Here is a 25,038-nt window from a genome sequence, read left to right as displayed (position 1 = left end):
TGAAAGGCTGATTTCTGGAAATGCTCATGGTCTACAAGATAAATGAATCAGCCATCTTGCTAAAGCTAAACTTCTCTGACTTTGGCCAGTGCCTGTTAAGACAACACCTGGGAACTTCACATAAACCACCTTAAGTGCTATGGTTCAAGAAATATGAGATATAAATGTACTAAATAAAATAACACAAGGGCGAAAGTAAGAAAAATACTAGCTTGATACTGTAATCAAAATCTCTCTCTTAAGAAGCTGCAGGACCTGCTAAAAGGATTATTTATTTATTTATTTATTTATTTATTTATTTATTTATTTATTTAATTTGTATGCCGCCCATCTCCCCCAGCAGATGACTCTGAGTCACTAGAATAGTGCTAAAGAGTTTAGGATAGGTTCACTCCTATATTTATATGTTTGCAAAATTTCACAGTGTCTATTCACTTTGGACCATGAAAGAATGTTTGCAAAATTCCTTAGTTGAACATATAAGGTTTATTAGAGGACCCTTTATATATAATGTCAGCAGGATGGGAATCACTGTTTTATTGTTTCACTTCATGTCACTTTTATAGCATTCATTTCTATGGATTTTTCTTGCCCCAGTTATAATTTCCATTCTCAGATGGGCAACATTCATGGGGAGGACATCAAGGGACAGTCATCCTGCCCACACAATGCTGGTCTTTTAAATGTTTTACAGCAATAATATGGGACAGAGCCACAGAAAAAACAAATTATACTGTACAAACAGTAACTGTAGATAGGAGCAGCTGCGAGGAATCAAGCTTGCTTTGAGGGAGACTTTACTTTTTTGTTTAGACAGGTTTCACAGAGGGATTAACAGTTGTAGACATTTTATAGATGAGGAAGGAGAAACTCATAGGTTTTAATAAGCTCACTGAATTGTGTCTCCATCACAGTGCTGTAAAGAATTCAGCTCATGCATATCAATAAGACCAAGAAGGTTATTGATGGAGATAGGATGGAGAAATGGATGTGAGTCATCTTGGTGTACTAGTGCCCTGCAAGCTACTGGTAAGATTCCACAAAGAAAAGGATCATTGTGAAGGACTTTGACAGTACCAAATATTGCCTTTCAGCCTGTTTCTCAGAGGTGGTGGGGGATAGGTGTTGTACTGTTAATTCTATTTTGGAAAACCGTTCCTAATTCTTTCCAGTACACTTCATCTTTCCAAATTAACGGATACGAGGAAGCTCCTCACTCAAGAGATTCCTGAACACATAGACTGCCAATGAATTCCTTCCCTCATGTCATTCTATGCATCAATTTGGAGAATCAGCAATATTTATATAGACACTAAAGATGGTACATTTAAGTTGGTTGAATTTTATGAAATGAAATACTGAAACCAAATTTGGACAACTCCAACCAATTTGACATCAGCAATATGCATGGATACACAAATGTTAGAGGCAGTCTCAGGTAGATTTAAATTATACAGACATCAGTGGGGAGGGGTAAGGGACTATACCCCTTGTAAATGTGTGGTCCCACAATAAAGTTTTAGAGTTTTGTTTCAGCATATTTTCCAAATTTCATTGCACTTAGTGTGAGATTCCCTCAATGCTAGAGATTCAGTTTGTCCAGCGTATAGATAAGACTTCTATGGGGAATGTCTGGACCTTTCTAGGCCATAGATAAGTCAGTAGCACTTTCTCCCTCTTCCACATCCATCCTGAATAGGTAACTCAATGCTATATGTCTGTGCAGAAAAGATAGACAATGCTTTAAGAAGCAAAATGCATGTCTGACAGAAAGACAGAGACTTGGTTTTGACCACCATTTTAAAAGTGAAATTTGAAGGGATCAGAGAAACTCAACACTTTTTTTTTCAGTTATGAGATGGGAAGGAAGGTTTTATGTTTCAGAGGATTTAGTGGAGGGTTTCATACAAAATCCTCAGATATCAGGAACGAAGTCAACTCTTTGGGGCACATCTTTACATAGTAAACTGTGTGTATATGAGTCAGGCAAGCATATGGAACTGACATGAGACTGATTTCTTTGTAGGTCTGTTTAGAAAGCACCCGCAATATAAGAAAGTATACATGATTGTTACCCATCTGTCTGGAGGGTAGCATGTTGCATTCCCTTGGCATTTAGAATATTTTCTTCCTCTGCCCCAAAATCTCATTCTGATCACTCCCAGTTTATCTAGTTGCCCACTCCGTTGTTCATGTCTTGCAGCTGTGATTTTCATTTCACTTCATAACAGGAATGTGAAGCCACTGGGTTTTTTTGTTTTTGTTTTTACCTGAACCCTTGATCTGTGCTAGTTCTCTGAGCTTGACTCCACTTTCTAGAAGGCTAGCAACATATTCCATCCATGTCAATGTTTCTTTAGTCCTTCTGTGAAAAGCAGTGTGAAGCCCACTTACTGTATGTCCCAGTCAGGATGTGTAATCTACAGTCATCCTGACTGGGTCAGGAGTCATCACCAGGTTTGTGACAACTGTAGTTCTCAGGAACACTCTGTGAGATTGGCAAATAAGAAATTCAAGTAGAGTCAGCTAAGACAGAGGCCCCTGTATATATGTGGCTAAAGACGGTAGTTCAAATGAAGATCTTCATTTCAATTTGAAAATGGGACAGACTTTCTCAGCTTCAACTGATGGTCTGGCCCCTCCTCAGGCAGGATCAAATGACATTCAGTATCATAGACTACCAAGAGAAACAAGCTTTGGCCTTGCCTCTCCTGACCATTTTGGATATATATTCCTTCAACACTTTTATGGAATGAGCAGTAGAGGAAGGTTAAAGGTCTCAAGTCTGCCTTGCCTAATGGTGAGCTTCCAGACTAATAAAAATTCAGGAGACTATTATTTAAATAGCCAGTAGCAAGTTGCTCCAGTGTCAGCTAACAGACCCACTTCTTTGTTGGATCTGTGGAAGGATGTTAGAAAGAAATTAAGAAAAGTTATGCTGCAATGTATTAGGGGATAAATTGGTTCTAAATGGGAAATACTGTCACTGAAATTATCGTAATACCATCTCTATCTCAATAAATCTTGCTTGGAAAGAATTATTTTCTGTTTGACACTTCTGCCAAAGAGACTGAGCCTTGGGTGACTGTGGGAAAAGGAAGTGGAGAAGATGTTTCTGTCCTCCCACCTCCAGGTTTCCTGAGGCACTCAGTTCCTGACATGATATAGTAGTTAAGCTATGAAGACTATGAAGACATCAACATCTACAGTAGCCACCTGGGAACAGTCTGAGGCACCTCAGGAGAAAGACCTGTAGATTGAGGGGCACAAGAAAAGTGTTCAACTATGTAAAAGCATATCATAGAGGAAGAATAGCAGCTTACTTGAGCAAAGAAACAGCTGTGAATGTGGGCTGTAGAAAAAATGATCTAACATGTATATTACAGAGAGCTTCTTTGTTTAAAAAATATTGGGAAATAGCTCAGGTGATGCTGTAGAAATGTTCCCTAGGGTTTTTAAAGAAGGCAGTGGATGAGCTGCTAGGGATGTGTCAGGACAGGCAATCAAACATTGCTGGGACTGCTGGGTTACTTAATACATATCCTTTGTCTCATAGCTTAATAGGATCACTTTCCTTATAGTTAGCACCTATCCTTTTTCTTACATGCATACCCCATCATGTATAAACATCAGGCAAAATTTGTTTTGCCATGTCACAAAATATCTAATCCTGACTGGTGCGCAGAAAACAAACACAATGGCATTCACACTGGTATCTTACAACAGTTTTCACTTATGTAGGAAAACCATGAGTTCTGAAGCCGTTCTTAATTAGTCATTTGTCTTTGCCCTAAGCAGGATAGGATTGAAGGATCAACCTCTGTTAATAGGATTGCTGCATGTAGTAATCTAAGAGTAATGCTGATGCACTGCTGTGATTCTGCACATGGAAGTGACCTTTGTGGAGATGATACAGACAGCTCTGGGTCCCACAGTTGCTAGGAAGCTTCATTGGAGCAGGGCAGTAGGGATGCAACATGATGAAGAGCAGCAATCCAGGATATTGGGAATCATTCTGCTGATTCTTCCTGTTTTCAGAATCTCAGGAGATGGAACGAAGCGCTCAGTCCTTCTACTGTGTATGTATGTGCATGAGTGTACATGTGGATCTGTGTCAGTACATGTCTGTACTTATGTCGCTAAAGCTTCTCAGGCTTATAAATCTGTAGCCAACATGAAAACTACATCCTGACTTGGGATTGTGTGGGTTGGGGAGTGTTGTTGTCCCTGTTACAATACATTAAGGGTGAAAGCGTGGTATTAAATAGCTGGCTCTCTCTCCCTGGTTTGGCTCTCTTTCACGAGCATCCTTGTGCTGTCTGCTTCTGATCTCCACCATGCTCTGGGCTGTGTAGACCTTTAGGGTCCTGGTGGTTTCCCTGTGTGCTTTCTGTCACCATATTGTCCACAGTGGAATCACTCATCTTTGCTCCATAGGCTTGTGAATCTGCTATGATTTGAATGGATCCGGTTGACCAGGAAGTAGGCAGGGCTTACCCATGAATGGATCTTGTATTTGGGGTGGAGGACATGGCCCTCAGCTCCAGCCTACATGACTGAGCATGTGAAGCCACAGCATTCCTTCAGGAAGATGAGGCCTGTCTTTGTTACATATGGCGGGGAGGTTTGTTGTCCTCTTGATGTCATCTTCTTTTCTTTTACAGGAGCTATGAAGAAACAACCGGTTATTTCCATAAGAGCAGCACTTGACATACAGCTCTGGAGAATGAATTGCAAACTGATCTGGGAAAAAGGGGTTTCTCTGTTATCTGAGCAACTCATTAGGAAGGACTGAGTACTGGTGCTGGGTCAGAACTAACTGATGAGCATCCTGAGGACCATTTCACAGAGGGGTAAATGTCCCTAATCAAGTAGTTTCCAAAATCACAGCAAATCTTATCTCCATTATAAGCTGCACTGGTCAGTCTCTCCACTTCAAGTATTGTGTCCAGTTCTGGGCATCTCATTTTGTGAAAGACTCAGAGAAACCAGAATGGGGCAACAAGGATGATCTGGCAACTGGAAATAAAATTTTACAAGCCAAGAAACTGGATATGTTTTGCCTTGAAAAAAGTTCACCGAGACAATATGACTATACTTTTCTTGGATCTGAAAGGATATCACAGGGAAAAATCTGTCACGATCTGTTTTCTGTCATCCTAGAGTACAGAACATGAAATAATAGTCTTAAGTTACAGGAAGTCAGTTTCCAGTAGCATGTTAGAAAAAAGTCATAAATTAAGAGCAGTTTAACTGTAGAATAAATCACCCAGAGAGGTGATGGTTTCTCCTTCATCCTTAGAGATGTTCAGGCAGAACCTTACAGTATACTCAATCTGTACTCAGCTGGATATGATGGCCTAAATGGTGCCTTCTAATTCTATGTGAACAAAATGACTGAAAAAAAAGGACCCTCTGAATTAGACCAAAGATCCACCTGGTCCATCATCCTGTTTCCACCATAACCAAACAGATGTCTTTTGAAAGCCCTCAAGCAGCATGTGAACCCAATGGCAGTGTGTTCAAATGGCATGAAAGAATATTGTAACTAAAGGTTGGGAAGAACTACCTGATTGTATGAACTGTTGATCGGTGATGATGGCTACCAGATATGGGCTGCAAAAATCCAGATGGCCACTAGTTTTATTATAGTGCCACTGATATACAATCTGCATGCATTGATCAGTCAATGTAAGCTGATAACGTTACCTCTCTGAATCTGATCACAGATACTCACAATTATAGCCCTTATTCCAAGGACATTGATGCATTAATTTTCCCACCCAAATGTATACAAACTGAGATTAAGACAATGCTGACAGTGCAAGTCAGCATTGCCATCTTTAGAAGTGAAGATGAAAGGTGTTAACATCTTGGTGGTGGGAATGTGTATCAAATTTGCAGAAGACACAAATTGGATGGAATTGCTAATATCTTAAAAGTGAGAAATAACACTCAAAATAATAGGTTTAGATCAGAGAAATGGGTTGAAATTAAGACAATTAAATTTAACAGAGACAAATGCAAAGTTCTTACTTAAGAAAGAAAAATCAGATGCCCAGGTATGGGATGGGGGATAGCCAACTTGATCATGATACTTGTGAAAAAGATACTGTATTAGAATAGTGGTTGACTGCATTATTTAATTTGCTCACAGTGCAATGTGGCTGCAAAATGCAGCCAGATTGTAAATGCAATCAACAGCATTAAACTTCTGTTTTAATCACAAACAGTAATTATTCTGTTCTTTTCTGTTCAAGCTATATCCTGAGTATTGTGTCCAGTTCTAGGCATCACACTTGAAGAAGGATTCAGACAAATTGGTTCAAAGAAAGCCAGTAAGGATGGTCAGAAGACTGGAAACATAATTCTACGAAAAGAGATTTATTGAGTTTGGCATGTTTAGCCTTGAAAAAAAATGACCATAGGCATATGATAGCACTCTTCCAATACATGGAAAGTTGTCACACAGAAAAAGGTCCAGACCAGTTTTCTCTCATTTTAGAGTGCAGGGGTTGACATTATAGAAGGGCAGATTCTGGATGAATGTTACAAGAAAATTCCTAACTGTAAGAATAGTCGGAGAGTAGAAGCAATTATCCAGAAAGACGGTGGGCTTCCTGTCATTAGGGGTGTGGAAGAGGCAGCTATGCAACCATCTGTCTGGGACACTTTAGTTTGGATTCTTGCACAAAGACTGGGGTTGGACTCAATGCCCTAAACCATCTCTCCCAATCCTATGATTCTACAAGAATAAATATACAGGATAAAGTCCAGTAAATGATTCGAGCTTGCTCAATTTTGTTTAATACTGTGCAGATTTCTTTCTTTTTCTCTTTGTGTAAGCATGGACACATTATCTTCTCCATAAAAAGTGGAAAAGGCAACTCCATATTTGTGAGTACCTACTTGTTTTCAGAAGGCAGGTTTTGGAAAGCTTGTTCTTTAAAAATTCAGCCATTTCCTTATCTTCTTCTCGTTCTCTGTGAAAAGAAGAGACTGCATCAAAGAATAAGTAGTTGTTGCTTATGTCTGAAAATATGATTATAAAGCAGGTGGAGTCTGAGTGACGGTTCTCCAAATCTCTGTGAAATACTTTTCTTTGATTCTTGAATTCTCACATTTAGAGCAGTAAATAGATCTCTTCCCATTGGTTGACAAGACAATCTTTAAGGATCAACAAAGGGAGTTGATGCAAAACTATCTGATCATTGCCTACATATTCTTGCTTTTTGTCCTTCTATAAAATGTTTCAAAATTCACAGAACCTCAAAGAACAATGCCACCAGTTAAGAAGGTCGAGGTAACATGTCAGATTTCTTGGGAACGCGACTTGTGATTTTCTAAGACTGGATTCCTGCCTTGGTTACTTTTCTGTAACCAACTCCTGTTGCCACATTTCCTTTGGCAAAGCCCCAACTATCTTTTAACGGTATGGTGTGATTAATGCAAAATTGGGTGTAATACAATACAGAAAGGAAGTTAAAAAATCTGGTTCTGTGTCCAAACTGTTCAGAAAGCAAACTGTTAGCAGAGTGCCTGTATGGCACAGTAGATAAAACGTTGGCCTTTGGGCAACAGCCTTGTCCAACCCAGTCCCCCACAGATCTATTAGGATAATTAGGAGCTCAGAGCCACTTTTGTGCCTTCTGAACCTAGATCTTCCTAGTGCACTTTTCCCCATCCTGGCTTCCAGTAGCTTTGCTAGGCTGCAACTCCCAGAAATGCTAATTATTGACAATGCTAGTTTGGAATTCTGGGAGTGGTAGTAACACTGGGCCTCAGCTCTGCAGTTTTATTATAGGAATAAAAAGGAATCACCATGATGTGCCTTCTTGGAATCTTTGCAGGAAGAGAGGAATGTAATGTAATCAAGAACTTTGCCAAACAATTTGGCATGTTTACCTGAGCCTTTCAAACTCTACATCATCCACAAGGAAATCCCGAGTCTCCACAAGTTTATGAATTTGTTGCACTAACTCTTCCTCCTTCTGTTTGTCTTCTTTTGATTTTTTATTTTCTGCAATATGGGGAAAACACATGTACAAACATGTTTATTAGGGAAGAGATATGCAGGTAAGATGAAAAGGATGATTCCCAGAATGGAAGAGTTCCCAGAAAGATTATCTTTTAGATAGTGGCTCCCCCAGAAGTTTTACCTAGTACTTGTCTTCAGAAACAGGAAAAGATCTTGTTTCTGAGCTCTTGAAATCCATTCTAGTTCTCCTATCTGTTTTATGCTCTTTTTGCAATTTTATGACATTTTCTTGCCTGTTAACTTTGAATTTAATGTGGTACTTGTTATATTTCTTTATTTTAATTTCAATTATGTTTTTCCTTTTGTCAGTCTCCAGGAATTGCAGAGAAGATGGCCAGACATTTCTGAGACATGCACAGCTTTCCAGAAAATGCTTTTCCTTCTCCGCACCTCCTCCTGGCTTGATAGTCATTGGGGACAGAAAGTAGACTTGGGCCCATTGTTTCCAAGCATAGCAAAATCCACTGATAGATCTGACTCTCAACAGTATGCTATGCAACATGTAACTCATAAGCCACAGACAACTCAAATAAGAACTCTTTCAACCATTGATGCTGAATTTGAATCTTGGGATCTATATAACTTTATGGGAAAACAGCGTCTTGCAAATCTTACAGCAGTCTCTGGAAGAGTGTCTTCAAGTATTGGCCTTACCTGGCAGTGTAATCAACTTCTGTAACTCCTTTTTCATCCTGCTGATTTCCTTACAAAGCTGGATATCATCCATCCTGCACAAACAGGAAAAAAACAAAACAAAAGCAGAGTCCTAAGCATGAGACACACAGAGAGGACACCTTTGTCCCAGAGACAAGGCCTTACCAACCAAGTCACTGTTGGGAACAGTGCCAAGCAGATTAGACAGTTTTCCGAAGTAGGCCATTTCATTCATTGACACTATCTGCCAGACTGCTGTGGAATATTTGTGGTTTATTATTTATCATTTTTCAACAGCAATTTTTTTACACATTAAAAAGCCTTCTAAATGTGCCACAACCTCCTCCTCCTCCTCCTCCTCCTCCTCCTTCTCCTTCTCCTTCTCCTTCTCCTTCTCCTTCTCCTTCTCCTTCTCCTTCTCCTTCTCCTTCTCCTTCTCCTTCTCCTTCTCCTTCTCCTTCCTCCTCCTCCTCCTCCTCCTCCTCTTCTTCTTCTTCTTCTTCCTCTTCCTCTTCCTCTTCCTCTTCTTTTTTTTTACCAAACTGCTTACCATACTGGGTGCCAGATGAACTTGAAGATCCTTAATGACTACAATATAATTTCCAACTAGGCTCAGTTCAAATCTGTTACATGCAAAACTGTTCAGTATAGAGCTATATCTGGTAGCTTCTGGTTATGCTAAATGTTACATCCAGCCAGCAAACCTTACAAGTTTTAATCCATACAAAACCAATTGCAAACAGTATTTAATTTGGGCACAGTATTGACATGGATATCTGGAAAAAAAATGTGGATTAAAAATATTAAATTTACTCTGTGTAATCATTTAAGAGTTTTTTTTTTTTTGTAAAATCATGGATAGATGGCATTTGACACCTCTGAAACTATTTAAAATGTATAACAATGTTTCAAGTAAATGTTGGAAATGTGGAAAAGAGGATGAAACCTGTTATTATATGTAGTGGACTTGTGAAGTGGCCCAAACATTTTGGTTGGTGATCCACTGGACATTGGTGAAAATCATAGGAATCCCTTTTCAGATGAAACCAGAACTGTGCTTATTAGGGCTTATGGAAGTTGAACTGAGTAAAAATCACTGTGTCTTATTGTTGTACAGGATATGATCACAGCGGCAAGATTATTATATGTGCAGAAATGGAAAAATAAAGAAGCTCCAGATGTTGAAGAGTGGATATTTAAAGTTATGGATTTGGCAGAGATGGCAAAACTTAAAATGTTTAATGAGAGAGAAAGTTACAGAGACTTTTATTAAAGACTGGAGTCCATTTATGGATTATATTACAAAAGTAGAGAAAAATAGCTTGATGATAAAGGGTTTTATAGATTAAATAAGGGGAGATAATAGAAAAATTGAACAGTGACTACAATGGTATAAAAGAATAAGAAATGGTTAATGGATCTATGAGAAAAGTGAATGGCAGAAGTGGAAGATTTTTTTAAAGTTAGATGTTTAGTTTTGTATTGCAGGTTTATGTTTCTATATATGCTTCTGCATGGTGTTTTTTATGTTTATTTTATGTGTAGAATTTTAATAAAGTTTATATGGAAAAAGAAAACAATATTTAACAAGATATAGTGAACACGGAAGCCATAAATGATTATGGAAGACACCATCTAGGTACTACAGTTTCAATAGTAATTGCCTTATTTCTTCCAAAGGAAAATTACCCTAAATTTAAGACCATCAGTCCCAAAAGGAAAGTAGCTGGAATATATATAAATGGACAAGACAGGAGAATCTGGAATTGATGGAATGCTATACAACAGTAGACCTAATGAAAGGGGATATATCAAACTATGAGGGAACTATGGATGGACAGAAGACCTACATCCACCCTAACTGAGAAACAGCTAGTGTGATGGAATGCAGTAGAGAACCAGGTTCTCAGGAAGGAGCGCATTCCAAGGGGAAGCGGGGGAGACAAAAGACAACACAATCCAGAGCAGGAGCATGGGAAGAGGAAGAGACTTAGAATAGCCACTCCTAGAATCTTCCAGAGTATATTCATTAGGTTAGCGTAGTGTAGATTTAGTCTGGCAAGATTCTGTCTATATGATGTAAGCAGTAAAAGAACTGAACTTGGTTGGATTGTTTCCCTGTTATATTTGGGCTGGGCCTGACAGCTAGTTACCCAATGCTTTAATATAGTGAAGAGGAAGCTACTCTCACAACTTGAGATAGACCAACCATACATTACATCCCAGACTCAAGAAGACCAGAAGAACAACTGAATGTGCAACCAACACCTGAAGCTGGAATATCACTGCCACTCCCTCCATTACAGAGCACAGCAGCTGATATGAGGCATAGGATCATGGATAAACTAGCTACAGTCAACCCTCAAGACCTATTACCAATGCTCAGTGGAGAAGTACCATCAGATAGTATGCTAGAAGATGCCAATAGAGCCCTCATGACAATCCCTACTACCACCATAACTCAAACCAGTAAACTGGTGTATGCTACAGCCTCTGTATTCCTAGAGATGCTTGGCTACATGATCAAAAAGAGCAGCAGTACACCCCTACCCCCACCCCCCGGAAAACGAGGTTGGAGACTATGATTAAGGCAACTCGGAGAGAAGTTAGTCAGCTGGTAGAACTACAGAAGGGTGTGGAGATTAAGGATAAAACATGGCTACTGAAAAAAATACAAGGGCCTGACTCCATCTGAAGCCCTAGAGAATGTTAAACAAAGGTTCACAGCACTGGCTGCCAGGCTAAGGAGATACACTAGAGAAGCAGAGGCCAAGAAGATAAATGCCCTGTTTTCCAAAGAACCATCCAAAGTGTACTCCCAACTGCAGTGCAACCACACAGTAACAGCAGAGCTACCAGCAGCAGAAACTGAACAGTACTGGAAGAACATATGGGAGAAAGAGAAAACACATAACACCAGTGTAAAGTGGCTGCAGGACCTGAAAGCAGACCACAGCAATCTCCCAGAACAGGAACCAGTCACCATCACAATAGCAGACATCCAACAGTGGGTCAAGAACATGAAGAGCTGGACAGCACCTGGCTCAGACATGATCCACACCTACTGGCTAAAGAAACTAACAGCAGTGCATAAATCCCTAGCAGCACAGATGAACCAGCTGCCAATAACAGGCTCCCAACCAGACCGGCTAACACAAGGAAGGAAAGTGTTGATCATGAACAACCCCCACAAGGGAACAGCATTGTCCAACTACTGGCCAATAACCTGCCTCCCCACATAGTCACCAGGCTACAGAACTGTATGGACTAGTACTTGAGCACAGCTCAGAAGGGCAGTGGGAACAACACCAGAGGCTCAGTACATCAGTTGCTCATAGATAGAGCAATCACTCAAGACTCAAGGTCTAGGCAGACTAATCTGAGCACAGCCTGGATTGACTACAGGAAAGCCTATGATTCACTGCCATACACATGGATCTGTGAATGCCTGGTGCTATACAAAATCAACAGGACACTAAGGACCTTCTTCAAGAACTCAGTGGGACTGTGGAAGACAACATTGGAAGTCAACTCAAGACAGCTCGCACAAGTGGCCATCAAGTGCAGCATATACCAAGGTGATGCCCTGTCCCTGCTGCTGTTCTGCATAGGCTTGAACCCCCTCAGCCAAATAATCATGAGGACTGGATACAGATACAGGTTCAAGAGTGGAACTACCATCAGCCACTTCCTCTAAATGGATGGCATCAAGCTGTATGCTATGAGTGAATGAGACATCGACTCACAGATCCACCTGACATGGATCTACAGTGAGGACACTGGGATGTCATTCAGACTAGAGGAGTGTGGGCAGATGGTAATAAAGAGGGAAGGTAGTTAAGACTGATGGGGTGGAACTATCAGTGGGCCACATAGCAGACATATAGAGCAGCTACAAGTACCTTGGTATCCCAGAGTCACATGGGAACCATGATGAGGAGGCAAGGCGGCAACATCCAAGTACCACCAAAGGTTAAGACAGCTCCTGAAGAGCCTGCTCAATGGGAAGAACAAGATCCATGCCATCAACACATATGCTCTGCCAGTCATCAGTTACCCTGCCAGTATAATGAACTGTCCAAAGGAGGACATGGAGGCTGCCAATGTGAAGACCCGGAAGCTCCTCACAGTGTACGTAGGTTTCCACCCCAAGTCCAACACCCAGAGACTGTACACCAGCTGGAAAGAATGTGGGCGGGTCTGGTGAGTGTCGAAGCCACTGTCCTGGATGAAACCCAGAGCATCCAGGAGTACATCAGTTAGATGGCACCCAGAGATGAGCTGCTGAGAGAATGCCTGAGACAGCAGCAGACAAGGGAGGAAGTTCAAGGCCCTGCATGGGATGTGCCATCAACAGATAACTGAGGTGGCTGACATTGGGAAATCCTGTCAGGGTCTGGAAAGGGCTGGACTAAAAGACAGCACTGGGGCACTGATCACAGCAGCACAAGAACAGGCACTATGCACCAGATCCATAGAAGCAGGGGTCTACCACACACACACACCCCAACAGAGATATTCCTTCCTTCTAGCACAGTGTTGTCCAAACTTGGCCACTTTAAGATGAGCGGACTTCAACTCCCAGAATTCCCCAGCCAGCCATGCTGGCTGGGGAATTCTGGGAGTTGAAGTCCGCTCATCTTAAAGTGGCCATGTTTGGACAACACTGTGCTAGCAGAAAGAGTAGAGCATAAACAAACCAACCAACCAAAGAAGATGTGATAAGAGGTGAAGCATCCCGGGAAGTGTCCCTTCTCAGTCATGGCACCTGCTCAATGGAAGAAAGCACCCCTGGAGATTCAAATGGTCCTCACCCTGCTGGTTCTTCCCCCAAGCGCTGAGCCAGCCTGTTGGGTGTGTCCATCTTGGCATTGTGGTGGTATCTTTTAAGTCACCCCAAGCATAATGTGTTGGTTTCTAAACTGTTGTTATTTCCAGTGTTCTTAATTGATTATTAAGCCACAACATATATAAGTTGTATATATCATGTGGGCAGGTGTATAAATAAATAACAATAAATATTAAGATATGGGTGTATTTGGAAAGCAAAAGGAAAAAGGAAAATGGAGAACCAGACATTCACACATACTTCTTCACACTTTCTTCATTAACTAAGTGTAGGACAACTACATTCCACCTATGAAAATTTCCCCAAAATTCTCTCCTCTCAAAAAATTTCCAACTTTTATTCCGTAAAAATGAATGAAAATTGACAAGAGAAAATGCAGGAGAATGTATCTGCTAGACAAAAACAAACTCTCTTTCTGGTGTTTGGACTATTGTCGTTAGAATGAAGTCACACTGGGGAATGCTAGTTAGTAATCTTTGACATAATTATTAGGGCAGACACTTAAGTATGGTTGGCACAAAGTTGATTGAAGAGGATAGCTGTTCTGAAAATACAAATGTTTGAACCATAAATGGAATACCTATAGAAGAGATATATTGACACAACTTTGTGTACCAAACCATTCTGAAGTACTTGCTTTTTTCTAGCAAAATACAAGATTATTGTTTGCAAACAGTAACTGGAATCACATCACTGGTAGTAAGTCGGACATCTCCAGGACCCCTTTCTCTATCATTCTCTGAACCATTTCAACTTTTTTTTCACTTAATAATGATTTAACATGCTGGTTGGGAATTCTGAAGATTTGAGACATGATGCATATAGAAGATGCCAGGCTGAGCAAGGCTGCGCAGTCTGAAGGAGCTATCCATGGTACTGACCCAGGAGAAAGAAAGACCAAAATTTTAGGATTGGTATCCCATTGAATTAAATCTATAGATTCACTCTGTAAATTTATAAATCTTTTTTTTTTAAACAATTAAGACTACATTACATATACATGTAGGAGTAAATTCTGATGGACCTAAAGTGATGAATTTCTGAATAGACATGTATACCATTGTACTGTAAATTCATTTTTATACAGCTGATATTTAAAAGAGAAGTGTACATTTGCTAGAATCACCCTTTAAAATGTCTGCCCCTACATAAAATATAGACATGCACAAATAATATATCTTGGAATAAAATACTTTCTAGTGTTGCATGATAAAATGTCTGAGCAAGAAATGTGATATTGGCTATTTCACATATTTCCTAAAAGGTCAGACAGCTACTCAGACCACAGCAGAAGCAATGTGGATAGGCAATTCAGTTTCTGTGCTGTGTTTATACTTCCTTAATATAGCACAGGCTTTTGCATTCCTCTTAAGGTCACTTCCCTTACTCTCTACAATATCTCACATAAGGCCTAAAATATCCCACATAAGATCCTCTTTCTGAATTGGAGAGACACAATGCCTACTGTAGGTTTCTGCCTTACCAGACCAGCAAAATACAACATTAGCTATGATTGTATTTTTTTTTCCAGATCCACCTATATAAAAGTTCTAAAAAGAATATATATATTGATTATATAACACATTCACTATTTAGGAGTGGTACTCATATCACACTAAGCCAAACATGGCTTACTGGTTCTCAGTTTAGTTTGTTGTTTGAAATTAGCATGTTATCATTTATTTTATAAACCATAGTTAAACAATCTATGGCTAGTTTTCAATACAAAGGAATTCAGTGTATAAGAACTGTATATATAGAGTGTACCAGTTTTTATCAGAGAATTGCTTCACAATGGAAAAAGTTGAAGGACAGTTGTAACCTCGAGTTTTGGAAGGGGAAATTAGATCAACCTGCAATAAGCTGTAAATCAAATGAATCCCTTTCCTTTGTTCCAATATGATGATACTTCAAGCTTTTTAATTTGATTGTTTATTTGTTAAATTTATACCCCATCTTTCTTTTAGGAGCTCAAGGCAACATACGTAGTGTTCCACCTCCTATTTTTGCCCACCCCAACAACCTTGTGAGGTAGATTGGGGTAAGAGAGAGTGACAGGCCAAAGTCACCCAGTGACCTTCTGTGGTTGAGGGTGGACTTGAACTTGGATCTCTTGGTGTCAGTCCAGCACCTTAACCACTACACCACACTGACTTAGAAAGCTATCTTTCTGAATAGCCATGATTAATGTAACATCACAATAAACTTAGGATTTTGCATAAACTGCTTTTCATACACTTATAAAATCAGAGGGTTAGGAAAAATTTGGGAGTCTTCTAGTCCACCCCTTGTCCACAGCAGGAATTCTCACACTTCATACCAGATTGATACTATAGGGTGGCCTTTCCCCACTTGGTGCCCAACAGAGGTTTTGGGATTACAGTTTCCAGAATTCCCAGCTAGTAGGATCCCATTCTTCACAGAACAGGAAAGGCTGCTATAATACATAAAGTGAATACCTGGTGGAAATTCCCAGGAAACTAAAAATAAAAAGAGCAAATATAATTCTAAAGCTTTGATGAAACCAGATCATAAGAATAACAAATGATTCTTCTTCCCAATTTCAGAAAGTACACTAGAGAGACATAAAAAGCAACTAAACTGATCAAGGAATCTTCCAAAAATAGGGAAAGTAAATGCATTTGGAAGTTCTGTATTTAGAAAAGAATTGAGACTGTGATTAGATGATGATTCATCTATTTAAAAGCCTCAGCTTGGACCCAAGAAACAAAATGCTTTCTCCCTTCTGTTTTAATACCGTTTAATACTGATTTTAATACTCAGACTCATCCAATTGTGGGACATTCCTGAGAAAACTCTGTATTAGAGGATGCTGTGATGGCCATTAACTTTGATGGCTTCAAAATTGGCTAGATAAATTCATGGATGTAGACTGTGTCAGTGAGTGTTTGCCTTTGAAGCTAAATGTTTTGCAACAGAAAGTTCCTTTGTTTAATGTTTTATTTTCCAACCCAATTTAGCTGAAATGGCCCAGAAAGTCCTTGCTTTCTCATGTCCACCTATAAAAAAGGCAGTGTGATGCTGTTAGGGGAGGGGTGGGAGATGTCACTGGTAATTGATTGGGATTTTTTGAGACAAAATACTGGTATGCTTTCTTGCTTTTATAATCATATGGTCCATGTTTGAATTCTATGAATGAAATCAGAGATATTCAGAGTGGCAAGTTTAAAGGAAAATGTTCAGCTGCCAGAAGGGATATTTTCACAGAAATGACATATTAGTGAATTCTCTGTGTGCATTGCAAACATGTGGAAGGCAGGAGGGCTAAGGGACAGGATAACAGTAGCCCAATCCATGCTTTTCTTATGCATGCAACTTGGTCAGCTGATAAACTAATATTCAATAAACTAATATTCAATCCTTTGCAAACACTGCTACTCTCTCGAGTTCTTTCCAAAACAGCTTGTCAGCTAAGAAACCTCTGAACATTGCAGACATTTCTGGGGCAGGTTCAACAATGTAGACTTTGAGGAAGAGAAGTTGGACTGATTCTGTTGAGGGGTCTTCTCATGCAGTGAAGCCTACAACTCTTTTAAGGAATGTGTTGCAGATGAGGGGATTGAAGACTGTAAAGATATGTTCAGAATTGCATGGAGGGACTTTCAGAAGCTATTGAGTTGACAGGGTGAAAGAGAATAAGGGGAAGAAGAAAGAAAATCTGGCAAGCGAATCCAACATTAGCCACTTTGCTGCCTTACAAGCTTAGAAAATGATACTCTTCCTTTTCACCACCTTACATACTGTACTCCCCTCCCCCCCCCAAATCTACCCTGTTTTCCCAATTTCCAACTCACATGTACCGGAGCTCTGACTCTCTCCGCACAAGAACTTCCCTGATTCTCTCAATTTTGAAAAGCTCTCCTTCAATGTCATCAATGGTAGCTGTGGAGTCAGCCATGGAAACTATTTCTTCCCCTGAAGAAAAAACAGAAAAGGAACTGTGTTAGTGAGGAGGAGAGAGGAAGGGCTAACATCAGCCAATGCCCTGAGTGACTAAGCTGGAGATTTCTGTTGACAGCACTTTGAACAATTATATTGGCATTGAACCCAATGGACCCCAATCAATCTGAGAGATTGTAAAATTTTTGTGAGATACCCAGGGTGCTTGTGTATAAGATGGGCAGCCATATAAGTATTTAAAATAATAAAATAATAAAACAAAACGAAACAATTCTTCCTTAGTACAGTAATTCCCAGCATCATTAGAACTGTCAATCCTAATTTTTCTCCTTTCCCCTTGATATTGATCTTCTCTCATCTTCAGGCCATGGTTTCCATAGCCTTATCCTCCATAGCTTCCCAGCTTATCCCTGTTTTCCTTCTTCCATCCAGAGGACCAGTCTTTAAAAAGCATTGCCCATTCCTGCAGGAAAGGAGGCTACACCGGACTTCCTACTGAGGCAGTTTCCCTCTGCTATTTAGAAGGTGGTGAGAGGGTTCCCCATGGGGCTAGTGGAGCCTGAACACAACATTCGTTACCTCCATCATCTTAGAATGGTCTAGCAATCCCAGTTTTCCCCTGTCCCTGTGACTGGCCGTGTCTGATTCCTGGCCTTGATTTATCCTGTTTTATCATGTTGTTTGGTGCATTGCAAAACACCCAACGGTTGCACAATAAAGAGGAGAATAAAGAGAGCCAGGAAGTCATTGCTATGCCAGCAGCTTTTTCTGTTGCCCCAGCAAGGGTTGGGTTCCTCTAAGGATCATTAGTGAGGAAAAGATGGCTGAAATACTTGGTCTATGTTGATCTCTCCCTGCCTGGATGTTTTGGACTTCAGCTCTTGGATTCTGAGTTAACGTGTTCAACCTCCTATCAGGATTTCAACTGGATGTAAAACAAAATGCTCAAATGGCAAATAACAGCTAAAGACATGGAACAGCACTGAAATACTAGGAGATCTATAGCATACTTTTCCTCCAATCTAGGAGCTGGAGGGATGTCAACCATAGCAAGCTCCAAGTTGTGTCTAGAGGGCACCTTTCTCTCTGATTTCATTCATAGAGTGACTCCTTCTCTTTCCTTCCTTCCATCCTCCCAACCTCTCTTAACAGAGGTCTTCAAGAATGTAACACAAGAATTCAGTATAATCTTACAGTCTCAACTCTTGCATCAAGATTGCAGTATATGTGCTTGCATTCACATTTAGTATTATTTCCCTGGGGAACCATTGAGATGAAACAAACATTATTGGAAACTGAGGGTGAGTGGAAAAAAGCCTTTTTATTGGGTCAAAGGAACAAAGAAGAGGCCCCTCTTTAAAGAAAATCCAGCAGGGAGGAACAATTATGACACGCCTGTCAGTTTCAAATTGCAGCAAAGAGGATGTCTTAATAATAAGGATGTTCTCTCACTGAAGTTTCCATCATTGGTTTTTAAATGCTAAGGTGCCCTTTGTATTCCTTAGGGAATGACTGTAGTTCAGAGAGAGAGTATATGCTTGGCATACACAAGAACGCAGGTTCAATTCCTGGCATCTCCAGAAAGGACAAAGAAGGACTCTGTATGTAAATAATTGCCAGCAAAACTGTGCAAGATGGACCAGTGGTCTGATCTAGAATCATCAGCTTCCTATGTTTCTGTGCTCCCCCACTCCTCACTTTGTCAGTATTGCTATTTATTGTTGTTAATTCTTCCTCTTGGAAATGATTCTGATAAAAGTTGGTGGTATGTGCATTTCAAATAAAATAAGTAGATTAATGAATCTAGCTGTACCAACAGGCTTTTGTAGGAAGACTGAAATAGTGGGCATGAGTTATAGATGATCCCCCAAACCAGCTTGCCTTGCTTTGTGTTCTGTATTCACTGGATCGGCTTTGCCAGATATGGCTTGCTTGGGGAGAGAAGCAAGCTTGCAACTGCATTATCTTCATACAAACATCTAAGGCCAGTAGCTCCATCCTCCTCTACCTCACCAAAGCTTGTTTGGCATGTACTAGCAGAGGCCAGTAACCAGATCAGCATTCCATTATTGGAGCCAAATCACCACCCAAGTGGGTCTGTGCTGGTGACTCAAGCCAGCAAAAAGGACAGACTTTGAGCTCAGTTCTGTTGTGTTTGGGAAGAGTTCCTCTGGGCAAGAGAGAGCAAAAGCTACAAACATCTGTCTTGTATGACTTTGGGGAAGAGCAATTGCTTCTAAGTGCCTAACATTATAGTTAACATGGAAGAGCTCTGTTTTGGGTGCCTCTGTCAAATATGAGCCCTACTACAAATTTCTACTTATCATTTTCAAATGCTGATTCTTTGATGCACCCTAGGAGATACCCAAACTTCTACAGAAACCAAGTCATCTCCAAGAATACCAACACTTGATCTGGACTGACTCAAGACTTTTAGCAGCATGAAGATGGAGCATCATGAAGATGGAGCAACATGAAGATGGAGAGATAGCATGCTGTGAACTCCTTGCATGTTCCAAAATTCCCACAGTCATTGCAGGAGATACTTGAGTGCACTCTCAGTTTGCATAGAAGAACAGGAAATGATTCAATACTTCTAGTTTGCATGCTGCTTTCAGAATGGTAAGAGAACATGGAGCTGGTTTACTTTGAGATGACCCAAACTCAGTGCCCTATCTATAGCAAGTGCTCAGTGCCACCATTTAAAATGGCAGGGCCTTCTTTGACACGCAGCTAAGTGAAACTGGCACTTTTGGTTAGCAGATTTCTGAAATGCATGTGCTTATGCCATTTTCCTATCTTAACTGTTTTTGTTTTATGTTTTATGGCATAAATTTAGTGAGGCAGAGGATGGATGGATGGATGGATGGATGGATGGATGGATGGATGGATGGATGGATGGATACTTCTCCTTTGGTTTAATAACATTTGCTATATACTTTAAAAGCACAATTCCTTATAACAGAAGAGGAGATGAATGGAAGCAGAGGGACAAGCAATGGGTCTGTTCTGTCATTAAGAAATGTGAAGTCTGGCACTGGCTGTTGTCAAAGTGATCTTATTGCTTTCCCATTCACAAAAATTAGGGGCTGGTACTGAGGGCATTTCACTGAACCAAGAAATCATAAATCCTTACCTGTAGCTCAAAGCCACAATTGGAAGCAGTGAATGAATTCTGTTAGAAAAACAGAGACTAGCTTCAGGCATCCCAGCTCCATCCATGAGGATGCTCCCTCTCTGGGAATCTCTGAATCATGTGTTTTTAACTTCCAAGGACAATCCATGGCCCTTCAATTATTCCAAGAGGCTGTTCCCTTGGGTGCTCAGCAAATAAACTCTATCTTAAGCCAGTTTCCTTTTGTGTGTGTGTGTGTGGGGGGGGGGGTGTAATAAATGAAGAGGGACCAAAGCTTTTGGTTCCCAGCCAGATATTCTTGATCATACTTGTTTTCCTGTCTGCCTGTCACTACTGAATGCAAAGTTACTCTGCCTCAACTGCCAAGGAAATAGACAAATGACCAAGAAGCCCCTCCATAACATCATCAGGAGTTGTGGAGGTGTGGGGAGTAGAGAGAGGAACAAGCCACCAATCTTCTCTCCACTGCTCTAAAACTTTCAAGGAATAGGAGACCATGCACAGCGAAATCATCTGTTAACACATGCATGCCCACATGTGTGCACATGTGCGTATGCATGCGCACACATACAAACATATATATATTCCTCCTGCAGATGTGCAGGGATTTGAGCCCTGTTGCTAGAGGTAAAGCTCACAGAATGGAGTTCGTCTTTTAGCAGTGCCCCAGGTGTGCAAAGTAAACTCACCTTTCCCTGAATCTGCTGCAGTCCACTTGGTTGACTCCAGGGATCCATACTGGGTGGATGCCTTGTTCTCCTTTTCCATCCTCACTCCTTGCTGTGGTTTTTAAAATCCCCCTTTCCCCCCTTTTTTAAATGGTCAGAATTCCTTAAGGAGGAGGACTTCTGAGGAGCGCAGGTTGCCCGGAAGCTCAGCCCAGCTTTTGGTCAAGAAACCATTCGGTGCAGAATCAAAAGGGCAGGGATCTCAGCTAAGCCAGGTCCCGGCTTAGCAGCTGCCGCCCGCTATGAGTTTCACAGGGAGATGGTCTTGTGCATCTGTCGAGCGATAAAGCAGAATCTGAGGCTGCAGGAGACTAGATGAGGGTCTATTATGACACTGAGAGGTGCCCTCTGGCGGTCACAAAGGTTCAACAACTCACTTGTCTCATTGTAAAGACTTTCAGAAAATCAAAACACCCGTATTTATTCGGCCAACTTTGCCCTGTCTTTCTGCCTTCAGCTACTGATTACTCAGCCATTTGTGCTGAAGAGTTCCTCCCCGCAGAATTGTGCTAAACAGTTGAAACCACTTGCCTAAGAAGCTCTTGGTTTCTAGGTAAATTCAGCTAATAGCCACACTGCAAGCCGAGCCCAAGCTCAGTTACAGATTGACTGCAAGACAGTTTCCCCAATATTAGGGCACAAAGTATTGAATAAGTCCATTTCTCCCCCAACCTTTCAAAGGGAGCAAAGAACAAAAATAATTAGTCTGTATAACACAAAATGTAAATCTACCTGCATTTGGAAGGCAACAGCTTTATTCTTCTTCCCTATACTTCTACTAGATACATAGCAGTTGCTGAGCCTCTCTTGAGCCTCTCTTGAGCTTTATGGCCTACTCCCAACAACCATTTTCAAGAATTTTTCATTGGGTTCAGCCTCTGGTGGACCCCTCCATACATTGCTGACGTCACAGATGCACCCCATTAGCTAGAAAGGATGTGAGCTAAAGTCCAACAAGAACAGAGAATTTTCCCCTCTCCATTCTTATAGAATCTTGGTGGAAAGTGAACAAAAGTCCCAGATTTCCACTATCTTTACTCTCTTGTGAGTAGAAAAATTAAAAGTTCAGTTTTCTGGGACTTGCAATGAGCTAGGCGCTATAAAAGAAGTTCAGGTTCTTTGTTTCTATATGGAAACCACTCTTGGACTTTTTACTGGATACACAAAAAAATGAAATTTTGATTTTGGGATTTGATGACTGATTTATTCTATAATTACAGAAATATCTTGTATTACTTTTCTTATATTTTTGCTGATATAGACTTACTTTGTAAAGTTCTTTTAATGTTAAATGATAGTTTTTATTATGTGATTTTTTTAGATACTGGAGTAAGAGGTGAATTTATTCTATACTCATATCTGTACCAGAGAAAGTCGGAAGTTACTTTTCTTCTTTTTGTTTTTGTTTTGTTTTTGTTTTTTGTTTTTTGTTTTTCTTTCCTTTCCTTTTGATCTTTTTGGATTTTACTGTTTTCTGAAATTTAATAAAAGTTTTTTTAAAAAGTTTAGGTTGATTGAAAGCTGTTAAGGATTTCTATTTTTCACCAAAGTCTGCAAGTTCCATCATTTAATATTTATCTGTGAATAACAACAACAACGACAACAATAAAATGTAACATTTATCTGTGAACTTATCTATCCCCCCCCCAAAGTCTCTGGGAGTTGGGTGGTACAAAAATAAATAAAAATAAAATACCCAGAATGTGTTTACTCATAACAGCATAAGACAACCCTGGACTAAAAAGAAACTTAGTCCAACAGTTTCTTCATCCCAGCAGGCCCATGGCTGGAAGTAGATGTGGAAATCCTCCTCATTTCTTCTCACCCTTAAAGATTTCTGGCTAAATGGAAAGGTCGAAGCTGTCTCAGACAAAGATACTGTCTCTGGTAGCTGCTGGGTAGACTCCAGATACACTCTCCACTTGTTTGCAAATGTGCATATTAGTCTTCTTTATGGTGGCTAAACACACACCAGGAGTAGATCTTTCCTCATTCTGTGGTGATTGGTTTCACCACGACTGGGACTTTAGTTCCTGGAGTACAGACTTTAAATAGTTACAGCCTTTAACTGTTGACTGTATGGGGCAGGGGGGAGGAAGAGGGGGGAAGAACTAGTTAAGGCACTAGAAGAAGTATTTTAATACAGATATACTAATTGTATGTTTTGGAAGCAAGGAGGTGGATGGAATTCTGATTTAATTTTGGTTTTGGTTTATTGGGTGGAGAAAAGGAAACAGGCAGCGGGGAACAGTAATATACTTCCAATTTTGTTTGGAAGTGTATTACTCTCTTTGTTGCTGTTTGTTTGCTGTGTGAGTCACTGAATCCACTCTAAAATTTTTATACATGCTCCTGAACAATGTAAAAAAAAAAGAGAGAGAACATTTAAGTATAGAACTTCTGCTGGGTCACTCCCTTATTCAAGACAGACCATCAGTGGTGCAGACTGTCATGCAGTTTGGATCTATATTTCTTGATTAGACTTTTGGTTGAAGCTGCATTAACAATTCCTAGTAATACTGCAACAGTTGAATACCATTTTCTCATTTAACTTCAGTTTATTATCAACAGAGATTGCCACTGATCCATACAAGTAAAACTGATTTGGGCCTTCTAAATTATAATAAAGGCTTTACTATGGCACTGAATTAGAATGAACATATTCAGATTTTTGCAGCATTGAAGTCCAGAAGACATTCTATTATCACCAGGCAATACGACAGTCGTTATTCAAGCTGCCAAATTTATCCAAAAAGCCACATATTGTGACCTGCCCCACTGCTTCCCTACAATAATCTTTGAACGCATTACAACTCAGTCTTCAACTGACTCATGAGTAAATTTTTAAGAAGTATTTATTTCTAAAATGTAGCTAATTTCCTTGGAAAAATTGATAACCTGTAGTAAGGATTATACTATGGTTTATCAATTTTTCCAAGGAAATTAGCTAAGTTAATTAGGGAATAATCCTATCATCATACATACTAGATAACAGGGCTGTTAACTGAGGTGCATTGATCTTGCTTTGGGTTATGTTTTACCTATTGTGTTAATTGGTACAGAGGAATTCAATGTAACGATGACTATCAATGAATATAAATTGCAGTTCAGCTGCAAAAATATAGGTTTAATGAAAGTTTGCAATGTTGAATTAAAACACACTTTTGACTGAGTAATATAGCTCCCACCCCCCATTCTTTGGCTACCATCCCCCAAGACTTTTGGGCTACCTCTTGGCCTGTGTTATATAAAGCCGATAAGCACCTGTTTTAGATTTCTCAGAAGTCACTTCTGGATTTCTAAAGCTGTTTTGCAGAATGGAATAGAGGAAAGATTTCTCTTGTCTTGAATGCTTTACTTAGTTAGAGAACAAGTTGTCTAGACAGCTCATCGACCCTTTTGTGTTTATGAAGGAGTGGGCTACATAGAATTGTCGTGGAACTTTTGTAAAGACAGGAGCACAACGCTGAGGAGAAGAACCATGTTTATTGCAATGATCATTGAGTGCCTGCTTTCAAGAAAGAGGGACCCTGAACAATGGAAAAGCATAGATTTTATACACTTTTGAGGTTGAGAGGCAGGAAATCTGAGGGATCAGATTCGAGGATAGGTTTGGATAGGTGTTAAATGGGGAATAAATGGTTTTTCTATTGTGAGATAAGAACCACAGCAAACCCTTAAACAGACAGGTGATGGCCCTCCCATTGTTTCA

The 25,038-nt window shown here is 40.1% G+C and overlaps 1 protein-coding gene across 2 annotated transcripts; it reads right to left on the bottom strand.

Annotated features, from left to right (window-relative positions):
* Window positions 1-478: 478 nt before the first annotated feature.
* Window positions 479-24,228, bottom strand: LOC103066578 (bMERB domain-containing protein 1-like). Of its 2 annotated transcripts, none has more exons than XM_025175861.2 (6): window positions 21,288-24,228; window positions 17,357-17,477; window positions 8,693-8,766; window positions 7,906-8,020; window positions 6,910-6,983; window positions 479-4,667 (listed from the first exon to the last, which is right to left on the bottom strand). In XM_025175861.2, the coding sequence occupies exons 1-6, from the start codon at window positions 21,364-21,366 to the stop codon at window positions 4,549-4,551; spliced, it is 582 nt and encodes a 193-aa protein (XP_025031629.1). In that variant the 5' UTR covers window positions 21,367-24,228; the 3' UTR covers window positions 479-4,548. The 2 variants fall into 2 exon arrangements, with proteins under 2 accessions (XP_025031629.1, XP_087989621.1); XM_088133495.1 differs by lacking the exon at window positions 21,288-24,228 and adding an exon at window positions 20,599-21,257.
* Between the last annotated feature and the right edge of the window lie 810 nt (window positions 24,229-25,038).

Source organism: Python bivittatus, unplaced genomic scaffold, assembly GCF_059951505.1.
Source record: "Python bivittatus isolate LINGU-HERP-01145 unplaced genomic scaffold, Pbiv_v1 ctg000080_np1212, whole genome shotgun sequence".
Lineage (NCBI taxonomy): Eukaryota > Metazoa > Chordata > Lepidosauria > Squamata > Pythonidae > Python > Python bivittatus.
This window is presented reverse-complemented; position numbering and strand designations above follow the sequence as displayed.

Coding starts and splice junctions, on each gene's coding strand:
- LOC103066578 (XM_025175861.2), bottom strand. CDS start 21,366: ATGGAAAAGGAGAACAAGGCATCCACCCAGTATGGATCCCTGGAGTCA. Junction 8,021..8,692: donor GAAGTTGATTACACTGCCAG/GTAAGGCCAATA, acceptor CCCATATTGCAG/AAAATAAAAAATCAAAAGAA. Junction 6,984..7,905: donor GTAGAGTTTGAAAGGCTCAG/GTAAACATGCCA, acceptor TTCTTTTCACAG/AGAACGAGAAGAAGATAAGG.